This window comes from Oreochromis aureus, linkage group 6, assembly GCF_013358895.1.
Source record: "Oreochromis aureus strain Israel breed Guangdong linkage group 6, ZZ_aureus, whole genome shotgun sequence".
In the NCBI taxonomy this organism is placed as follows: Eukaryota; Metazoa; Chordata; class Actinopteri; order Cichliformes; family Cichlidae; genus Oreochromis; species Oreochromis aureus.
Window position 1 is genome coordinate 977,566 of NC_052947.1, and position 19,965 is coordinate 997,530.

Below are 19,965 nucleotides of genomic sequence, written 5' to 3' on the forward strand. Positions count from 1 at the left end.
TCATTCATGAGCAGTATTAGTTTTCTTCTAACATCCAGAAGTCTGCATTATGTGTTTCATAGTTTGTAACAAGCCTTTGACAGTTAAACATAACATGACCGAAAAAGCAAAAAAAAAAAAAAAAGAAAAAGAAAAAAAAAATCACACTAATTATATTGTGGCGAGCTCAGACACTGAGGAGACAGAGGTTTCTTGGGAGCACCCGTTTATTTCTCTCTGCCGAGAACACTGCCGCCACCTCCCTCCTCAGCGCGGCAACAACAACAACACAAAAATGGCACTCTCTCACTCTCTCACACACAGCCGCAGAGAGAGCGTCACCTGTAACCATGGCAACAGAACACAACTGTCAGAACAAAACCCCGAACAGCCCTGGCCGGCTACATAGCCCCCACCTAAGGGGTCAGTCGTCCCCAACAACCCCATTGCCCAACACAAAGTCCTGCAAATGTCCATGTGTCTTCCTTCGGCGCGCAGGCTGATCTCGACCAGCAGGGGAAGAGTCACTTGGATGAGAACCTGGGGTGCCACCAGCATCCCCTGCCCCAGCGGCTGCTGGAGCGGGCGGGCGGTACGGTGAGAGCCTGTCCTGGTGCAACACCGCCACGCGCCCTGGGCCCGGCATGCGGATCCGGTACACCACTTCTGTTAGCCGCCCCACGACTTCCGCCGGCCCTTGCCAATGACCGCACAGCCTGGGGGACACCCCTCTCTTGCGAACCGGGCAGCACACCCAAACCTTGTCGCCAGGCATGAAAGCTCTCCCTCTGCACCTGGTGTCGCAGGCTCTTTTCTGTCATACTGCGGCGCTGACCTGGGCCTGGTGGGTGTATTCACGAACCACTCGCGGCCGCTCCCTCAGCCTCCTGGAGCAGTCCCCGGCCACCGACACGCGCCGGTTCCTTGCCTCGGGGACGGGGAAAGGCCCTAGGACGTCTCCTCCCACTCTCTCCATCGGGGCCCCCACCCGATGCCGCTGTACGGGGGCAGTGGAGCGTTGAGTGGGGCCCTTCCGTACCGTACAGGTGTCACAGCAGTGCAGATGAAGTTCCACATCCCGTCGACAACCAGGCCAGTAGAACTGTCCCCTGAGACGGCGGAGAGTTTTAGCATTTCCATGGTGGCTGGCCCCCACCGAGCCGTGGACAAGCTCGAGCACCTGCGACCGCAGCGACCGAGGCACCAACAGCTGCAGGAGATCCTTGCCCTGTCCGAGGGCCCGCCATCTCCGGTACAGGAGGCCGCCGTGGGTCTCCAGATTGTTGTACTGGGAGTAGTAGGCCTTCACTTGGGCCCCTGTCCTGACACCCTGTCCAGCCTGGGCGTCGTGCTACCTCCAGCCAGGCCCCCACCTGAACCAACGTCGCATCAGCCTCCTGCTCCTGCTTCAGCTGCTGCATGGTCAACGAGAGCCATCCCCCTCCGCCGGCTGTGACCCGAGCAGTAGCCACGCCCCGTGCCTCCTGGGCCCGCTCTCCCTGCCGTTTCGAGAGGGGCAGCTGGCGTGGGTGCAGACAGATGGGTTGAGCAGAGCCGGTGTCGATGGTGTGCTGAACCAGCCGGATCTGCCTGCAGTCTCTGGTTCCCTGCTTTTGACCGCACTGGAGGGCCAGAGTCTCTGTACCAAGAGTGATAGCCAGCTTCGCGGTGTCAACGCAGGCCCCCCAGCGGGTCAGCAGATCAAGGCCGATGATGCACTGATCTTGGATGTCAGCAAGCCAGAAGTCGTGCACCAGCTCCAAATCCTTCACTCGGATCCGCAACGGTTTCTGCCCCGCATGTCAGTTCTCTCCCCCGCCACTGTCATCAGCTGGGTGTCGGTGGGCGACCAACCCATCACAAGCGGCCCGGATGTTCCAGGAAACACACCAGGTCGTATTAGGGAAATGGTGGACCCCGTGTCCACCAGGGCCTGGCAGGGCTGGTCCTCAACACAGCAGCTCAGGTAGAGTCCCTTGAGGTGCCCGACTAGGCCCGCCACCGTGCATCGTTCTTGGAGGGGGGCAGGAAGCTGGAGCGGTGGTCCCCTCGCTGTACCGCTCCCCCTCTCATCCCCCTGAGGCCACATAGTTCTGGCCTTTGGGGCGGGCGCCAGGCAATCGCGTGCCACGTGGCCAGGCTCATCACACCGGTAGCAGCGGTCAGTCGGTCGACGGGGACGCCTCCAGGGCACCAAGGGCTGTGGCTGGCATATCCCCGCGACCTCCCCCTCACTGTCGCAATCTGCGGCTCTGATTTGAGGGTAGTTTGGGGGGTGCAACTGCTGGTCAGGTCGCGATGTGAGCACAAGCTCGGCCCTTTCAGTCTCAAGGAGCGCCTCACGGAGAGTCTGAGGCATGGCCAGGCGGACGTGTTGGCGTAGTCGCTCTGGGAAAAGTCCTCGCAGGAAAGCATGCAGGCTAAGCTCCTCACGGGCTACTGCTGGGAACTCTGGGAAGCCACGACGAGCATACAACAACACATCCGCTGCAAAGGTGCCCAGGCTCTCCCCCAGCCTACGGCTCCGGTTGGTCAGCTGCTCCCTGCTCTGATCAGTGGAGTGCCGCTGCCCAAATCGCCTCTCGAGTGCTATGGTGAGGGCCTGGAGCTCATGCTGCTCTGACGGGGCTAGGTCAAGGAGTACCTGCAGTGCATCTCCTTCCAATGCTAGTGCTAGGTGTGTGGCAGCCTCTTCGTCGCTCCAGCCATTATGCCTCGCGGCTAGCCGTACTTGTGAGAGGTAGGGCACTAGCGAGGTTAGCCCGTTGTATTTCGGTACCTTAGCTGGCGTTGCAGGCATCACTGCTCGCTGTCGGGGGCCCGGCGTGTCGGTCGACAGAGGCAGCCCATGAAGCACTGTCCCAGCGTCGGTCGCGACGGGCCACTGCCGCGGTGCGCTCGCGCCGTCAGGACCCGTCGGGGGACTTACATGGCCGCTCGCTTGCTCTCTCTTCAATCGCCCACTTCCCAAGCAGCGAATGCTCTCCTCGACGGCTTGCTCCAGCCTCTGAGTGTCTCTCTCCATTCCGGCGAGGGTGACCTATTCCACTTCTGACACCAATGTGGCGAGCTCAGACACGGAGGAGACAGAGGTTTCTTGGGAGCACCCGTTTATTTTTCTCTGCCGAGAACACTGCCGCTACCTCCCTCCTCAGCGCGGCAACAACAACAAAAAAAAAAATGGCGCTCTCTCACCCGGAAACACACAGCCGCAGAGAGAGCGTCACCTGTAACCATGGCAACAGAACACAACTGTCAGAACAAAACCCCGAACAGCCCTGGCCCGCTACAATATGTTAACCTCATTTATTTTTAGTTAAGTAAACTCTAAAAATTCTAACAGACAGCTGGTGCTTAGAATACAGTTGAATAACTTTTAAAAAACAGATGATGTAATATTTCTGTACAGGTTGCAGTCTTCATGATGAACACGCTGTTGCAAACTCTGCTCCTCTCGGTGGAAATGCGCCTTCTCTTTCCTCTTTGTATAAAAACATTTTAAAAGTCAGTTTAATCTCAAAATTCACTGTTAAATCCAAAACACACCAGATAAAGAAAAGCGAATGGTTCAGTCTAACACATGTGCCAGTGAACCATTAAACTTCAGTAAAACTATGCAGTTATGAAACGTAACTTTAACCTCAAACCGATTTGCTCAGTTGTAAATAAAACAGCGAAGTAAACGTGACCCGACAGACAGAACCTGAGTGAATTAAGTCCAGTGTCCAGCGTCATGCCCTGGAGGACGGGGCAGTGGCCCCCCACACCCTCTAGCAGATCATTACATGAAGGAACCTTTTAAAAACAAGCGCGTTCATGCTCACAGGTGTACACACGAGTGATCACACACACAAACTACACCCTTTTTGGCTCTTACTTCAAAGCACACTGTGCGCTGTCGATCTTACGTGCTGCACAATAATGTTTAATATTTAGTATTTACTGTCATATTCCCATATATCATTGTGATGTTGTTTATTACTCTCGTTTTCTTCTGCTTGCTTTCTTTTTTTTTTCTCAACAGGTGATCCAGGTGATCGATATATGTATTTTTTGTCTGCTTATTCTGTTGGTTTTTGTTTTTTGCCCTTTTTCCTCATCCCTCTTCTCAGCTGTTTTTCTTTCCCTCTTTCTTTCTCCCCTTTCTTTCCCCCAGTCAAGTCTGTGCCGTATTCAGCAAGTGAAAATAAAATAAACAATAAAAGGTGAATCAAATGGACCATTACGGCAAGGCTGGGATGGTCAATTTGGTAAAGTAAATCCGTTGGGCATCTTTCTTCGCCTTTAGACAATAATTCTGATGGCAAAAGAACCAAACGGGACAGGTTAACAAAAAAAAAAAAAAAAAAAAAAAAAAAGAATTAAGTCCAGTGTTTAACCACTGAGAGCTAAAACTCAGTTGAGGTTTCAAAGCTGTGTGCCGGTGATTGCACATCAGCCGCTGATAAAGCTGGTTCGCCTATAAAATGCTCTGTAGGGAAACAAGCTCCAGCAGCTCTGCGCTCGGGAAAAAAAACTATATTTACTTATCTTGTGTAGAAAAATGCGCCGACATCGCGTTATATTGAGCACCGGCTGCCCAGTTAAACTGTGACTGTCACCAGGTAACGTGGGCGTGTTTCTTGAATTAGCAGCAGGTGTTAAACAGCTGACAGATGAGGAGGAGGATGCATGCAGGTAAACTGAGGACCTGTTGAGCTGATCGCTGGTGTCGTGAGAAAAATGTCAGCTCGTTCTCTATGTTACAGAAGCACAGAGACACAAGACCAGGCCGAAAGAGACGATCGTTCGGTGAAAATGAGAATCTGCGAATGCAACATGTGGACACGGAGAGTGGAATATGTAAACAAACCGGTTAATGTAACCCCCCCCCCAAAAAAAACTAACAAACAAACTAAAAAAAAACCAGTTAAGCTGGAACACCGGGGCTGTGAGCTCGGTACACAAAGTCAGCTGACTGTTAGCATAGCTAGTGACATCTCTGAAAACATCTGAGCACTTTTGCAAACATGTTCTCTATGTTGACAACCTGACTAGACATGTGAAGATTACGCCACTACATTCTAAAACACTGTTAAAAGTGTAGTTGGTGACAGAAAAACGGGGTATTTTAAAACCACCACCATTGCTGCCTGTGATTTAGAATTCATTCTGGGATACCTGGCTGCCCCAAGTTCACACAAGCAATCGATTATCGACCTGTCTTGACTTACTTTGCATGGCAACCAATCAAATGTTAGAGAAGCTGCATGGGCAGCGTTAACCCCGCCCACTCAGTTTGATGGGTGAGGCTGACAGATAAAATTATTTCAAGGAGAGAGATGAAGGGGACAAAAGTGCCAAAATGAATTAAATAAATAAATCATTAAATAATTAATTAAAACTGTCAATAATTATTTAAATGTGTTATTAATTAATTAAATATGTCAATAATTAATTAATTACATGTGTCGTACATTTTTATGTAATTAATTATTTCCGATTTTAATTAATTATTGACACATTTAATTAATTATTTAATGGTGTATTTAATTAATTCATTATGGCAGTCCTGGTGTTCCATAGCTGACACTTTACTCACTTACAGTTATTTATTCACCTTTCAGTCACTTTAATTTCAAAACAAAATTTGTTTATATACTGTATATTCTGTGTATAAATTATCTCACTCTTATTGAGTGTTTATGCCCTGTCCTTATCTTCAACATCATGCTTCTCTGTTGTATGTTAATTGCCCCTTGGGGATAAATAAAGTCTTTCTGATTCTGAATCTGATTCTGATCCAGGCCATACTCGGTGCCGAGTATGTATACTACGCAGGCCACTTGGTTATGGCGTTCCATGTATGCCGTGCCTGCTAGCATCTTGCACCCTGCTGTTATGTGCCGGATTGTCTCAGGGGCATCTTTACACAGCCTGCACCTGGGGTCTTGCCTGATGTAGTAGATCCCAGCCTCTATGGATCGTGTGCTCAGAGCTTGTTCCTGTGCTGCCATGATTCCTACCTCTGTGCTGTCTTTCAGTCCAGCTTTGTCCAGCCAGAGGTAGGATTTCTGGATATCAGCCTCTTCTTCTATCTGCCAGTGGTACATACTGTGCAAGGGCATATGTTTCCATGATGAATTCTCCTCTTCCTCTTTCTTGGGTTTCTGCTGCCTGAGGTATTCACTGAACACGCGGTCGGTTGGGGACATCTTCGTGATGTATTGGTGGATGTTTGTTGTCTCATCCTGGACTGTGATATTGACACTCACCAGTCCTCGGCCTCCTTTCTTCCATTTCCCATACAGCCTCAGGGTGCTGGACTTGGGGTGAAGCCCCTTCATGCATGGTTAGGAGCTTCCTCGTCATCATGTCAGTGGCTTTGATGAGGGTACCTGATCACGGGCAGGGTGTAGGTGTTGATAGCATGGATCTTGGACTTACTGTTCAGCTGACTCCTCAGGACTTGCCTGGCCCCTTCATTGATTCCCATTTGCCTGTGGGATCCCGAGGTACTTGTAGCTGTCCTCAGTGTCTGCAATGTTGCCTTCTGGTAGTTCAATCCCCTCGGTTCTGACTACGTTCCCTCTCTTTGTTACCATCTGACTACACTTCTCCAGTCCGAATGACATTCCGATATCATTGCTATATATCCTGGTGGTGTGGATCAGTGAATCGACGTCTCGTTCACTCTTGGCATACAACTTGATGTCATCCATGTACAGGAGGTGGCTGACAACTGTTCCATTCGATAGTCGGTATCCGTAGCAAGTCTTGTTAATGATCTCACCTAGGGGATTTAGAATATGCAGAACAGCAGTGGGGACAGAGCATCTCCTTGGTAGACCCCGCACTTGATGGTAACTTGTGCTATTGGCTTGAAGTTGGCCTCTAGTGTTGTACACCTAAGTTACTGATGAGGGCTCTTAGGATGTTGTTGATCTTGTACAGTTCTAGGCATTCGAGGATCCAGGTGTGAGATATCGAGTCATAGGCCTTCTTGCAATCAATCCAGGCAGTGCAGAGGTTGGTCAGTCTGGCCTTGCATTCTCGGGTGACTGTTCTGTCTGCCAGTAGCTGATATTTTGCACCTCTGGTATTCTTGTCAATTCCTTTCTGTGCCCCACTCATGTATTGAGCCCATGCATGTTCATCTTACCCGCCATGATGCCCGACACGAGCTTGCATGTGGCAGGTTATTGGCCGGTAGTTGGATGGGACTGGTCACTTTTGGGGGTCCCTGGGGATAGGACTGTCTGGCCTTCAGTTAACCATTCTGGATGTCTCTCATCAATTAGCAGCTGGTTCATTTGTACTGCCAGACGTTCATGGAGTGCAGTCAGCTTCTTCAGCCAGTAGGCCTGCTGTCCAACTCTTCATACTGGAGACCCTTTCTTGGATATCTGTCACTGTGACAGTTACTGGACTTTGTTCAGAGAGGTTGTTGTGGTCTGCTCTTAGATCCACTAGCCACTGAGCATTGCCGTTTTGGGTTGCATCCATCTCTCATATGCTTTTCCAGTATTGCTCCATCTCCAGCCTTAAAGATTGTTCCCCTGCCACTGACAGTACACCTTGGATGGTTCAGTGGAGAACAGCTGGTTTATTCTCCTGCCTTCTATGTCTGCTATACTTCTTGATGCAGCTGGCTAAGGCTGTGAGTCTTTGCTTGGAAGTTTCCAAGGCCTCAGTAATGGAAAGCTTACTGTATTTCTTAGCCACCTTCCTTTGTTGCACCTTCCTGCAGCTCTGGCAGTTGGCTACTCTCCCTCCATGCTACCTTTAGTTTGGCCTCTACTCTCCTTCTCCATAGAGGCTACTGCTCCTTATCGTTCTTCAACTTTTAGCCAAGCATCTCAGTGATCACTGCTGCCATAGTGTAGAGCAGCTGGTTAGTCTCGGTAATGGTTGCAGTAGGTATCGTCTGTAGTGCTGCATTAACATCATCTAGTCGATCTTCTGAGGGTACTTCATGTAATCTTGGTAACTGGCTACAGAGGATCCAGGTTTCAAGCTTTGCCAAGATCCTATCACTCAGATCAGTTCCTCTCGCACTCAATGATCCTTCTTCCATCGCACTTGGGGCTTGGTACCCAGTCACGAGTAGGGGTGATGATACCTCCCCCATGACCTGTCACCCTGGCTCCTCCTTGCAGTAGCATTTGTGTTGTACCTCGTCAATCTCTAGCCGTGAGAGCATTTCCTTCTTCCGAATGTTGGAACACTGAGCTATTAGTTATTTCACTGTCAGTACAGATGCTGTATATCCATCCACTCCCGTTTCATCTTCATCACCCTCTTAGCAACAGATTTTTCTCTTTCTGACCAGACTGTACTCCCAGTATTTCACAGGCTTGCTTAAATGTTGTTCAGAACCTTTAAGTGTGCTTCAACATGTTTTTATCTTCAGCAATTAATACTTGAACAAGAGCGTGCATACAGGCCATGGTGGTTGAGTGCACTACTTTTTGTTTTCTTTTAAACAACTGTAACTGCTGATTTCAAGTCTTTCTGTAGCTCTCCTCAACAACTGCTTCTTGGCTCTTAGACAACTCTCCAAAAGTGGTCATTGGGACCTTTAGTTGTTTAGAAATTTTTCTGTAAGTAATGCCATTAGGTGGGGATTTCAGCTGATGTCATGATTTTCTATCTGTGTCATTTCTTATTATTACACATAATATATGGACATCTATGATTTGATTTCTTTGCATGTATGGATTAGAGTGTTACAGACAAAGTTAAAAAAAAAGTATTATAATGAGCTAGCACCATAAAGCTTTTCAGACAGGGTTATAATTTTAGGAAACAACACGGTCTAAGGAACCTAGACCATCATATTTTTGCTCCAGCCAATCAAACCAAGCTGAGAAAAAAAATCCAACTATTTCCTAGATTACCATCATTACAGCGTAAGTTAACACTAATAATTATGTAGCAGCCAGCTGCATGTGAACAGTGAAAGGTCTGCACGATATCATTTTGCTAACCATGTAGAAAAGACAAATCCTGGATACTAAGTACACATCATTTCGCCATTTGTTCGCCATCTGATGATGGAAACAGGCCAAAAGTACTTACCGAAGAGGAAATTAACTCTGCCAGAATAGAATTTGAACGATTTCAAAACAAGTATAGTTGGTTCATTTAATTGTTATTTAAGAAAATTAAAATGACACAGACACAATCATGACTAGTTCTTGTCTGGTCTGGTATCACACCCAAAAACCATCCAGGATAACCACGATACTGTTGGTTTTTTACTGAACAAAAAAAGTCTCCAATAGTATGTTTTGCATAGTTTCATGACTTATTTTACACAGACAAACACACATAGAAATATTATCAGTTGACCCTGAGTCGGTTGGATGAGAGACATTCACTGTTTTTTAAGGAATGACCCAGTAATGAATGGATCTGTAGAAGCAGCTTAATTTTTGATGGAGAGAAAATATTGCTCATACTGGTAGTAGCAGTAACAAGATAAAAATCAACCTGCTCCATGATGTCTTTCACTTTATCTTGTTCACAGTCCAGTATGATGCGCCGTTCCTTACGGATCTCCAGGTCCTTAAAACAAAAAAAAAAAAAAAGACAACAAGCATGCAACATTATTACACAGTCTTTAAAGATTTGTGTGCTCACAGTACAAGATCAAATTGTATCTTCCTGAGGTGCAGTGCTGCCACATACTGCTTGACACCATAGGGTAGACAAAGATATTTATTATAACTAGCTACAAAATCCTGAAAACTAAAATCGAATTAAGCTTATTTTAGAGTATTTAAAACAAGCATATGTAAAAACAATAGATAACATCAAAGAAAAATATACTCTACAATGCTGAGTACACTGTACAGCTGACAAAGCCCTTTGTCTTTCCCAAGACATCACAGACCAAGTATTGGTCAGGACCCATAGGCACTAGCTACTGTGTCAGTATGTGGTGGGAGTGGGAATGTGCTAGGCTAACTTTAGAATAAGTGCACAAAAGCATGTTTTTGTTTTGGGGGTTTTTATGTTCTGTCAATCAGTGATTAGAATTATTATCTGAAAGGCAAAGAAAAATGCCCAATAGATTTGTTTTCCCAAGTAGACCATTGCTGTACTGGTCCACTTAATTGTCATATTTTATTATTATTAGTAGTATTAGTATTATTAATAATAATGATTTTTATTGTTACTTTTTATTTTATTTTTTCAGCATGAGTTACAGTGGTCCCTCGCTTTTGCGACCTCGCTGTTTTTTTTGTGCAATTTTGCATGCTTTTGTTTTGTTTTGTGTGTTTGTTTGTTTTTACAGCACATTGTGTTCTGCATCCTGATAGGCTGTAGACCACTGTCAATCAATCGCGTGCTGTGTTTCCTGTACAGTACAGAATGCGTTCACCTTGTCACATTTACCTAAATCTTCGATCACTACCAGTGTGACTCTGAAGTGCTGTACTGTATGTTTGTAAGTTTTCTCCCCAACAAACACAACAATGTCGACGAAACATTTTGCACCGTCAAAGATACCTGCAGGTGTATTTGGTTTCATTCTATAATACTGGACTTATTTTTCTACGAAGGCTTGAACTTTGAGAGTGTTTAAACAAGAGAGAAAAGCGTCAAATTGTTCATGCCTATCTGAGAAAAGTGTATAAAGTGTGTAGTGAGGGGTTTTACAGCCTTAAAACATCTATAATAACTGTAAAAAATAAAGTTGGCTACTTCGCGGATTTTTAGAAAGTAACTCCCACTATAAACAAGGGAACACTGTATTACAATCAGAATGGACAGCACCAGGGGACAGGAAAGAGAAAGAAAGAGAGGTTGGGAAAAGAGTTAAATGAAGGAGAGGGGAAGAAAAATAGTGGAAAAGAGGGATAGCGAGAGAAAAGACACTGAATATCTGCTTGATCATCTGCTGAGAGAAAAAAAAACAACCAAAAAGAAAACAACACAGTAGGCAAACCACAGGTAAGGCCATCACAGCTGTCTTAGGGTGAGAGGCAGGGCACAGCCTGGACAGGTCACCAGTCTGTCGCAGGGCTAACACACAGAGACAGACAACCATTCACACTCACATTAACTCCCCTTTGGGCAATTTAGAGTTTCCAATCAACCTGTCCCCACTAATTGCATGTCTTTGGACTGTGGGAGGAAGCCGGAGTACCTGGAGAGAACCCACGCAGACATGGGGAGAACATTCAAACTCCACACAGAAAAACCCTGGCCTAATGGTGGAATTGAACTCAGGACCTTCTTGCTGTGAGGCAACAGTGCTGTTTGGCTTCTCTGAGTGTTTAATCCATTTTAAATTCTGTTACCTTCTGATAACCGACTTTCATGTTTTTCCTGGACTCCTAGATTCTGTTACCTTTCCTTCGTGGAATTCCTTTTGGACTGCTTCCGCTAGTATTTATTGTACACAATAATTTTTTCTGAAAAAAATCATCATTCCAGAAGAGGGTTGTATGTGATGAATGGAGGGTCCTTCACCAAGGGGAAGAGGTGGCTGTAGCTCAGAAGGAAGCCCAGGCCATCTACTAATAAGAAGGTTGGTGTTTTGATCCCTGGCTGCTCCAGTCTGCGTGCCAAATATCCTTGGGTGACATACTAACTACAAGTTGCTTTCTGATGCATTCATCGGAGTGTGAATGTTAGTAAGCACTTGCGTAGAAAACCATAGGAAATAAAATGCTCAGATGCTCAGCACTACATGAGGACATTTTGCTTTTTAGATATTGATCAAATGTTTTCATAAAGCTGGATTAATGTGACCATTTTTTTAATGTCAAATAGTTGGACTGAGTACTGGTGAAAAAAAGACGTGTTTTGTAAAAATACATTTTTGAGAATTGTGAACATGGTTCAAATAAAATAACTGAAAACACCATATGGAGTTATTTCAACATTTATCCACTGAACTGTAAACAAAAAATAAAAAGACTAAATTCTTGGAACAATTCCCCAAATCATTTGAAGAGAGAAAAGAAAGGAAAGAGAAGCATGTTTGTTTTCATCTAACCAAAATAACTTAAATATTTTGGACTGTGTCATTTGCTAAATTACTATGACATAGTCAGGATTTTCACATCAGACCAACTGCAGTGCATGTACTTGCCAAAGAAGAAATAAGATAACAGAAGAAACTGTTGAAAATGCTGGTTAGCAGCCTAAACTGATGAAAAAGCTGTTATGACCAAAATTTAAAATTTGTGTCTAGAATTTGATTTTCTCCATCTCTCTTGCATTCCAATATAAGTGTAGAATACCAGTACCTGAAACAGGGACCGGTAGGCTTCATCCTTTCTCTCATCTTTCAGGTTTCCTACATTTATTGCAGTGACGACCCATTTTTTCTCTGCTGCAGTGTCCAGTATTACCTGAAGAGTCGAAAGACCTACACACACAGAGTCTCTTTATTAATAATTAATAATTCATTAACTTATACATTTGTAGAACAAATCTATATCTCATTCTTTTCTATGCATATGATGCATATTTCTCTATCTTGCTGTGCTTTCTATGACTGTAGCAAGTTTCCGCATTTGCTTAACATTTTCTATATTTACAATTATTTCAGTATCTTATCCCCAAAATTAAGCACCAGCAATATTTATGAGATAAATGGTGGAAATTTCCTTACCTCGATCACTGTCATACAGATAGGCAAACTTTTCCCATTTGTAGTACTCCACTAATGAAACTAGTGGCCCCTTGATGTCCGGCCTCATTTGGAGAACAAACTGATTCATTCCTTCTGCTGGGAAAGAAGGTGTAATGAAGGAGACATGAAGTGTCTCACAAAAGGATGTGATGGTGTTGACCGATTTCTTGTCATAGAAGCCAAAAATGGCATAGACACCCCGAGAGAACTGGGAACAAACTGGGAAAGAGAGAAGAAGAGAAAGATTGTAAAAATTAAACAGTGAGTTCACAGGACCTGGGAAGAATATTTTAGACTCATTAAGTGTCCCTATGCCTTCATCCTAAATAAACACTAAACACTTATATTTAATCACATTGAAGAACAGTTTTTTAAATCAGGGCACATTAATAAGCACAGTCGTTACAATAGGAGTGGAAATTCTCTGGCTCACAATAACAAGTAAAATAAAAAAAATTCTAAAACAAAGCAACACAAAAATTAAAATAAAGAAGTGCTTCTGTCCAATTAAAAGCTTGAGGGCTTTAGATCTGATATGATATAGACAGTGCTAAGTTTCTATACGCTGCATAAAACAGTATAAGAGGCTAGGTATAATAAGCTATAACCAATTACACTTAAGAGAAGAAAATTAAAATTCCAGTTCCAATCATCTGTTGAGAAAAAATGTCTGGATTTTGTGTCAGTGTACATGATCGAGCTGTGTGGCTGCAGGAAGATGGAAAGGTAAGAAATGCATCATCATTATACATTATTCTGAACGAGAGAATTGTTATTAAGTATCCCATTGTGCAAAGTAACTTCGGAGTGGTGTCTTTCATAAATCATTTTCCAAATTTGGTCCACTGAAGGGGTTGTTTTATAACACCAGGCAACATCTTTTTTTCAAACTCTGCTAAACGTATATTGTTGTCAGGGGTACGGCCACTGTGCACGGGCTATTTATAGTCCAAGTGTGGTTGTTGTGGATGTCTTTTCAAAGTCAAACTTTGACTCATTTTAGAGATTGTTTTTATAAACCAGCAGAAAAACCACAAACCTCTCGTACTTTCCATCGCAACTTCTCCCAGCTTCTCTCAACTTTAAAAATTAACTATATATAATGCAAATACACTTTGCTTCACAAATTTAAACGAGCAAAGGGAATTTCAATTTTTTTTCCAACTACTTTAACCATTATTATTTTACATTTTAATATGGATTTCATCGTTTTTAATATTCCTACAGATTTTAATAAATGACATTTTTAACCTTGTTACAAACAAATAAGTTGATAAACTAAAATAAATAAACCAGTTAAAGAAAAACAGAAAAATGCAAAATAACAAAACAATTACCCATGTGTAGTGAAGAAATCACTAGGCTAACACATAATAAATCATGTTTGTTTATACATAATCCATATTCATTTGTATCATGTTGACAAAAACAATGTTAATATTTGTAAATTAAAAAAAATTACATTTATTAATCATTTAAATTTCCTGCAACTGTCATAGACGTCAACATGATGTCCAAAAATATTACCCAATCCAAAGTTCAAATGTTGATCAACATAATATCATCCAAGTTGGGTCATGTTTAGGTGTCCAAATTGTGAAACTTGTTTGTGTTACAGGCCTTCGATGGGCCTGTTTTGAAACTGTATTTTTAACAGAAAAGCAGAGACGGGAGACATCAATTGCGTTCAGTCTGCAGGCTCTTCCTCGTCTGAGGCACAGAAGCGTTGCAACGACCTATCGCACTCAGCGCTATCTTCCCCTTGTGGCAATGCCACGCAATTACATTGTCCATAACTCTAAATGAAAAGTGCAATACCACCATAAAACCAGGTCTTTTGCATCAAAACAATTCACAAAAAAAAAATATAATTGTGACCATACACTTGTGGGCGTCACACACTCCCCAACAAAAAGAAAATGGCTCCTGACATTTAACCTTTTACCCTTTAGTATTCATTATACTCATTATTCAAACAATTCAAATCACATTCCCTTCCCACATACCCACATTCCTTGTGTACTAACATGTATAGATTGGGCGGTTATAATATACAGGGAAGGTGCCTGGGTGTGCCCAGTGAGATGTCGGAATGTGATATGGCACTAGGGGGAAGTAAGGTAACAGGGGATATGATGGCATGGTGTAGTGTGTTGTGTTTGGAGACTCGTGCACTTCAGCACAACTGACTGATGGGTGCACCCGGAGAGAGGGCTGGCCAAGGGTGTCATATGTGAAATGTGTGGCAGGTCGTCGTTCTCTAGTAGACCTTCTTAGAACTGATTCATTTGTCGGCGGGGTCACATTGGGTGTATACCGCGCCCTTTCTGAAAACGGCAGTCCAACTTCTCCTCCGTCGACTGTGAAAGGCACTTCGGTGACTCCTGATTCCCGTACCATCTCATGCTCCTCCTCTCCCTTGTCATTGTCAAGTTCAGTGCTTTGGTGTCCACCATCTTGTTCCATTCCTGTTTCCCTCAATTCATCTGTTGCTGTTCGTTCCCCCAATACTGTTGCTTCTGTCGGCTGAGGTGCTCCACAGTTAACCACTCTGCTGAACTCAGCTGTTCCCCTTGAGGGTCCATCAGTATGGTTATAGGTATGTAGAGCATCCTCTTTGGTTCCACTCCTCAAATCATACCTCAACTCATAATACATTGAACTCTCATCATCATCGGAGCTTGTGTCAGGGTGGGGTTGAAATGCTGTCTCTCTTTGAGCTGGTTTTGGTTTCTTTTTCTTGACGGCGGATGGCCCGTCCCCCTTATTTACAGCAGGCAAGTCCGCAGGTAGCTCATTGACAAGATGCAATAGATTGCGATGCAGAACACGCACTCTTTTCCCATTTGCCTCTGAGGCCACTCTGTAGACTGGGCTGTCATTGATCTGTTCCTTCACCACATAAATGGTGTTCTCCCAGTAAGACCTTAACTTGCCAGGACCACCCCTCTCAGTCAGGTTCCGCACTAGTACTCTGTCTCCAGGTTGGAGTACCACTCCTTTCAAGTGCCGGTCATAGTGTTTCTTCCCACGATCACTTGACTTCTGGCTGTTTTCAGATGCAATCCTGTAAGCTTCAGTCATTCGTTCTTTCCATTTCTCAGCATAACCTCTTGCAGTTTGTGGTTCTCCATCAGTAACCAACTTGAACAGGAGGTCTACTGGCATTCGTGGATGTCGACCAAAAAGCAGAAAGAATGGTGAGTAACCCGTTGCTTCATGGCGCGTGCAATTGTACGCATGAACCATCTGTGGGAGATACTCTCTCCATCTTTCTTTTTTCTCTTCACCCAGGGTCCTCAGCATCTGCAAGATGGTACGATTAAAGCGTTCAGCTGGGTTGCCCTGAGGGTGGTACGGGGTTGTTCGAGAGTGCCCCACATTGCTCAACTGTTGCAGAGTCCGGAAGAGCTCGTTCTCGAACTCCCGTCCCTGATCATGGTGCAGCCTTAAAGGGTAGCCAAATCTGGGGATATAATCACTGAAAATCCTTTCAGCTGCAGTTTTGCCACTCTTGTTGCGGGTTGGATAGGCCTGGGCATACCTAGTAAAGTGGTCTACCACAACTAGGATGTACTGATATCCGCCCCTGCTTGGCTCTAAGTGGAGGTAATCGACTGAAACCAATTCCATTGGTGAGCTTGTGGTAATGCTGGACATGGGAGCTCGGACATGTGTCACCGGTTTCTTCTGTTTGATACACGGGCACTGTCGGGTGACATAGGCTTCGATGTCTCGCCTCATGTATGGCCAGTAGAACCGTTGCCTCGCTAGGCTGAGAACTCTTTCTACCCCGACATGCCCCATGTCATCATGCAGATGTTTCAAGACCAGGGATTTGAAGCTAGCTGGTAAGACTAGTTGGCGTTTTTCTGCAGTTTTACGATACAGAACTCCATCTTCTAAGCTCAGCTTTGTCCACTCATGCATTATTTTCCTCGCAGGACCTCTCACATTACGTCTCATGTCATCTGTCAGCTTTTGATCTGAGTCTTTCATTTTCATGATCTCACCAATCGCAGGGTCTGCTCTTTGAGCCCTTCGTAGTTCATCCAGATTGATGGGCGTGACCATTTCTTGGATTACTGGTTCAAGCTGGTCACCTTGTGCTAGAGCCAGAGCAGCGATCCATGCAACATCTCCATGCTTGCCTGCTCCACATCCCTCCCAAGTAGCGGCAACAGCTTCTTTGGAGAGCTCTTTTGTACATTCAGTGACGTATCTGTCAATGTCAAGGGGACTCCTCGACAGGGTGTCTGCATCAACATTTACTTTGCCAGGTCTGTACCTTATATCAAACCTGAAATCTGATAGCTCTCCCACCCATCTGAACCCAACCGCATTCAACTTGGCGGTACTCATGACATAAGTTAAGGGATTGTTGTCCGTGTAGATGGTAAAATACGGGGCATAGAACAAGTAATCCCTGAACTTCTCGCAGACAGCCCACTTGAGGGCGAGAAACTCAAGCTTGCCCGAGTGGAGTCTGTAATTCTTTTCAGCTGGTGTCAGTGTTCGGGAGCCGTATCCAATCACTCTGAGCTTCCCATTCTGATGTTGGCAGAGAACGGCTCCAAGTCCTTTATCAGATGCGTCTGTATGAAGGACGAAGGGAAGCTCAAAATCTGGGTAGGCAAGTACCGGGGGGTTTACCAACATATCGATCAACTTACACAGGGCGCCCTGGTGCTTTTCGGTCCACTCAACTGGTGTTTTGGATGGTAACTGTGCACCTTTCCCCTTCTGTCCTGTAACCTTCCCCAGAAGATGCTCCTCTTTGGTTTTCTTGGGTTGCAAAAGCTCATAGATGGGTTTCGCTATTCTCGAGAAATCCTGGATATATGAGCGATAGTAACTCAGGAACCCAGCGATCCTCCTCACATCTCCCACTGTGGCAGGTGTCTCCTTTTTCAGGGCGTACACCGCCTCGAGATCTTTTGGATTGATGCGTACTCCTTCAGCTGACACTAAACGCCCAACATACCTCACTTCTCTTTTAAATAGGTCACATTTTGTTGGCCGGAGTTTGACTCCGTAGTTCTGCAGGGCTCTCAAGACTTTCCTCAGCCCTTCCACATGTTCCTCAAAAGTCTTGGCGTAGCACAAGATGTCATCCAAGTATGGGATGCAGCACTCATCCCGAAGGGGAGCCAGCATTTCTTCCATACTGCGTTGGAATGCAGCAGGTGCGTTGGTAAGGCCGAAGGGAATTCGCACCCATTCATAAAGGCCCCAGGGGGTGATGAATGCAGTCAGATGACGTGATCCTTCTGCTATAAAGCCCTGGTGATAGGCTTTTCCCTGGTCCAAAATGGAGAACCAGTTGTAACCTCCCAAGGTGTCAATGAGGTCCTGGATTCTTGGTAATGGGTGGCGATCAGGTACTGTGCGCTGGTTCAGGAGACGGTAGTCTATACAGAGCCTTAGGGAGCCATCCTTTTTCCGCACACAAACTATTGGCGCAGAGTAAGGAGATCTCGACTTTACAATCCATCCTCTTGCTAAGAGGTCCTCAATATACTCTTTAACCTCCTTATAGAGGGGTTTTGGAATTGAGGTGTATGATTTCTGAATTGGGGTTGTGTCTTTGAGTGTTATTGTCATTTCCAAGCTGGGAATGCACCCCATGTCGTTCTCATCACGTGCAAAAGCCCCTGACTCTTCCCATAACATTTTCTTGGCAATAGTTTGTTGGTCTTCAGTCAGGTGGCTAACATCAACAGGTGGATCCCATTCTTGTGTTGCTTGATCTTCACCACACTGCTGGGGTATTTGAGATACATCAGAGTCGACATCTTGAGTCACTTTGGGCTCACCGAGGTTTGGTAAGTCTGTTTGTACGACTCCTGCTATTGGTTCAATACTTCCAAGGGCTGCTCTGCCAGTGAGGGTCACATCGTGCTTAGTGTGGTTGCCAATAGGTACCTTGACATATGGGACTCTGGCGTCACAAACTGTGAGGAGGCTGTTGCCGACATCAAGCTGTTGCAGTTGTGGGTTACTCTCAGTTGGTTCAAAGAGCACGAGGGGGTTAGACATGTCAACTGTAGAGGAAACTTTACACTTAACATACTTAACTTGACCAGCTGGGATTACTACATCATGCAGGCCCACTTTTAGGACACTCTGGCTGACGCCGCTATCACTGGTAAGCTTGGTCTGGATGAAGTTGACCAGTGCCGTCGCTGTGTCATCCTGGAGGTTCATTGCGCTGCGCAGGAGGCTCACAATGGTGGGTATGAGGTTTGTACTAGCATTTGGCCCCAGTATCAGCTGTTCAATTACATTGAAACCAATCAGGGGGCAGTCCATGGGCACACTGCTTACTAGAAAGGGGACTTGTACAGTCAAGTTTGGGTCACTATTCTCTGGGAGACTCACCATCACGCCCACCCAGCCATCATAGGGTAATGGCTGGCCATTAACACCAAGCACACTAAGAGCCTTATCTCCAATAAGTTCTGTCAGTGGCCGGAGTTTGTGGTCAGAGAGGTAGGTTTTTGCCCACTGGCGATCAATGAGACTCACTTGTGCACCTGTGTCCAATAAACAGTCCACTGCAAAGCTATGAATATAACACTTGATTTTACATTTTTTTCCAACAAGCGCTGCCACTCTCTCACTTGCCTCTGTGTTTGCATTTTTCGTTGGAGGGGTCGCCCAACTACTTCTGACATGAGCAAACTCTTCTGAGCACATACCTCGTGATTTTGGGTCTGGCTGTCCACTGGTTCTGAGAGTGTGTATTTCAGCAGGAGGCCAGCTAGAGCTTCTGGGTTGGTTTTGTCGGAGACATCCCACTGCCCTGTGACCTGTCTCTCCACAGATAAAACAATGAGTGCATGAAGTAACCCCACTTTCAATACACTTGGGACAGCCGTACTGTTTTGCAGTTTGTCTGGGCTTCTGCTTTGGGTGTGCACACTGACAAGTGGGTTCACGAGCCTGACTGGCTGTGAGAGACTCCACCACTTTGGTCAGGGTTTCCACCTTTGCAGCCAGCTCTTCTATGACTTTATTCTTACTCTTAGATTTACAGTCAGTCATTTCAGTGTCTTTAGCAGGTTCAAGTTGAGCAGTATGAGCATGTGTTACCTTTTGCCGAGTGGAATATCCCAGTCTTCGCTGTCGCTCACTCTCTTCACTTGACACTTTGTTCACTTGCCTTATCAAGGCTTCATCTGACACACTGTAGTCTGATAGTAGTGGCTTGAGTTCATTACGGATGTCACTATATTTTGGCAGAAGACCTTGATGAATGGTGCGTAGAAACACATTTTGGATCGTACGTGTCTCATACGCAACGTCCATGTTATCCTGCCTGGATGCAAACATGACTTTCTGCTTCAGTC

At 45.3% G+C, this 19,965-nt stretch overlaps 1 protein-coding gene across 2 annotated transcripts in view; it reads right to left on the minus strand.

The window, feature by feature from the left end:
* The window catches only part of LOC116329646 (glutamate receptor 2-like), a 126,882-nt gene that overhangs the window by 83,669 nt on the left and 23,248 nt on the right, over nt 1–19,965 (minus strand). For both annotated transcript variants that reach the window (XM_039612927.1, XM_039612926.1), the window contains exons 3-5: nt 12,593–12,832; nt 12,225–12,346; nt 9,454–9,528 (exon numbers count right to left, since the gene is read on the minus strand). In XM_039612927.1, coding sequence (XP_039468861.1) covers nt 9,454–9,528; nt 12,225–12,346; nt 12,593–12,832 — 437 coding nt within the window. The remainder of the gene's footprint in view (nt 1–9,453; nt 9,529–12,224; nt 12,347–12,592; nt 12,833–19,965) is intronic.